This window comes from Mesocricetus auratus, unplaced genomic scaffold (assembly GCF_017639785.1).
Source record: "Mesocricetus auratus isolate SY011 unplaced genomic scaffold, BCM_Maur_2.0 Super-Scaffold_15014, whole genome shotgun sequence".
NCBI lineage: Eukaryota > Metazoa > Chordata > Mammalia > Rodentia > Cricetidae > Mesocricetus > Mesocricetus auratus.
Window position 1 is genome coordinate 5,338,910 of NW_024429186.1, and position 1,709 is coordinate 5,340,618.

The 1,709-nt window shown below is 43.1% G+C and overlaps 1 gene segment (V, D, J or C); it reads left to right on the forward strand.

The window, feature by feature from the left end:
* The first annotated feature begins 307 nt into the window (after positions 1 to 307).
* Positions 308 to 712, forward strand: LOC110340590. The segment is given in 1 exon segment: positions 308 to 712. A coding segment is annotated over 1 exon segment (405 nt).
* The last annotated feature ends 997 nt before the right edge of the window (positions 713 to 1,709 follow it).

Genomic DNA, 1,709 nt, shown 5'->3' on the forward strand with positions numbered 1-1,709 from the left:
CATTTCCCCAGGCAGTATTAGTGCTTGGCAGCAATCTTCTGCCTGACTAATGTCTCCTACATCTTTCGTCTATAGCTGTACTAGGCGCCTATGTAAGCAGTACCCTGCCCATGAATATGCAAATCAAATGAGTTTATGCTGGTAAATACAAGAATGTCCATACCACCACCACCAAACATATGATCAGTGTCCTCTCCACAGTCACTGAGCACATAATTCATCATCATGGGATGGAACTGGATCATGCTCTTCCTGATGTCAGCAGTTACAGGTAAGGGGCTCTGAGTTCCAGACTAAAGGATGGTCCATGCACTCAGGTGGTATTGACACCTATCCTGCCTTACTCTCCATAGGTGTCTACTCTCACGTCCAGCTGCAGCAGTCTGGGTCTCAGCTGGAGAAACCAGGGACCTCAGTGAAGTTGTCCTGCAAGGCTTCAGGCTACACTTTCACCAGCAATTATATTCACTGGCTGAAGCAGAGGCCAGGTCAGGGCCTGGAGTGGATGGGGTGGATGTACCCTAGCAGTGGAAGCACATACTATGCACAGAAGTTTGAGGGACGGGTCTCCATGACCAGAGACACCTCCTCCAACACAGCCTACATGGAGCTCAGCAGCCTGACATCTGAGGACTCTGGCATCTATTACTGTGCAAGACAGACACAGTGTTGCAACCACATCCTGAGTGTGTCAGAAAACTTGGAGGACTAGGAAGCTGGTCTCAGAATGAAATGACAGTAATCCAGCATGTACACTTGCTCAGAAACAATCATTTGAGTGCAGATTTTTCTTCCTCCTCCTCACAGTCCTAACTGTCTTTGTCGGTTTTTCAAAGTTATAACTGTATAGAAAATGATGCTTAATGAGTTCCAGTGACTATCTCCATTTACATGTTCCTTCTGTAATAAAGACAAAGAGGAAAACTGTGATAGTGCATAGTGACAAAATATCTCTGGATTCTAAGAGAGTGGAACTTTGATTGGAGTAGCTTTGATTAAATAGGATATGAACTTTACCAGGAAAATCCAAAGAAACAACATGTGTCTAAACCAAATACCTCTCATAGACTTAAGTGTTAAGTAACCTGAATGATTGTTTTTATCTCAGGCTGTGTTGTTGGCAGCTACTGGATGATCTCTGTCTGCAAAGCTCCAGGGAAGGAGCTACAGTATGTCTCAGTAGTTACTGATGGTAACAGTCAATATTACCCAGACAATGAAGAGACTACACTGCCTCCTGAGACAATTCCAACAACCCTTTCTAAGTCCAGTGATCCCTTGGGATATGAGGACATTTCTGTGTATTGATGTGCTAGAGGCACAGAGAGGGGACCTTCATGTAAGTTCTGACATCAACCCCTACACTGATTGTCTCACTGTCTGTGTTTACATTGAAGATGTGATTGTTCAGCTTTCTGCTCTTCCCACCATTCCTATACATGCAGAGTCCTTATAGTCTCAGCACAAAAGACCTGTTATGAGGTACTAGGCCTGGGGATGGTTTCTTCTTAAGGCCAGAATCACCATCCCCAGAAACTTAGAGTCTATATCATGAACAGATGAGACAGAATAATAGATAGGATGTACCAGGATGGAGGAACAGAGGAAACATTATGATCAAGGTACATTGTATGTCCAAATTTTTAAAAATGCAAAAAATAAAATACAAAATAATTGATGGGATTGAAAAAGTTATTTGCTTTTTTGGG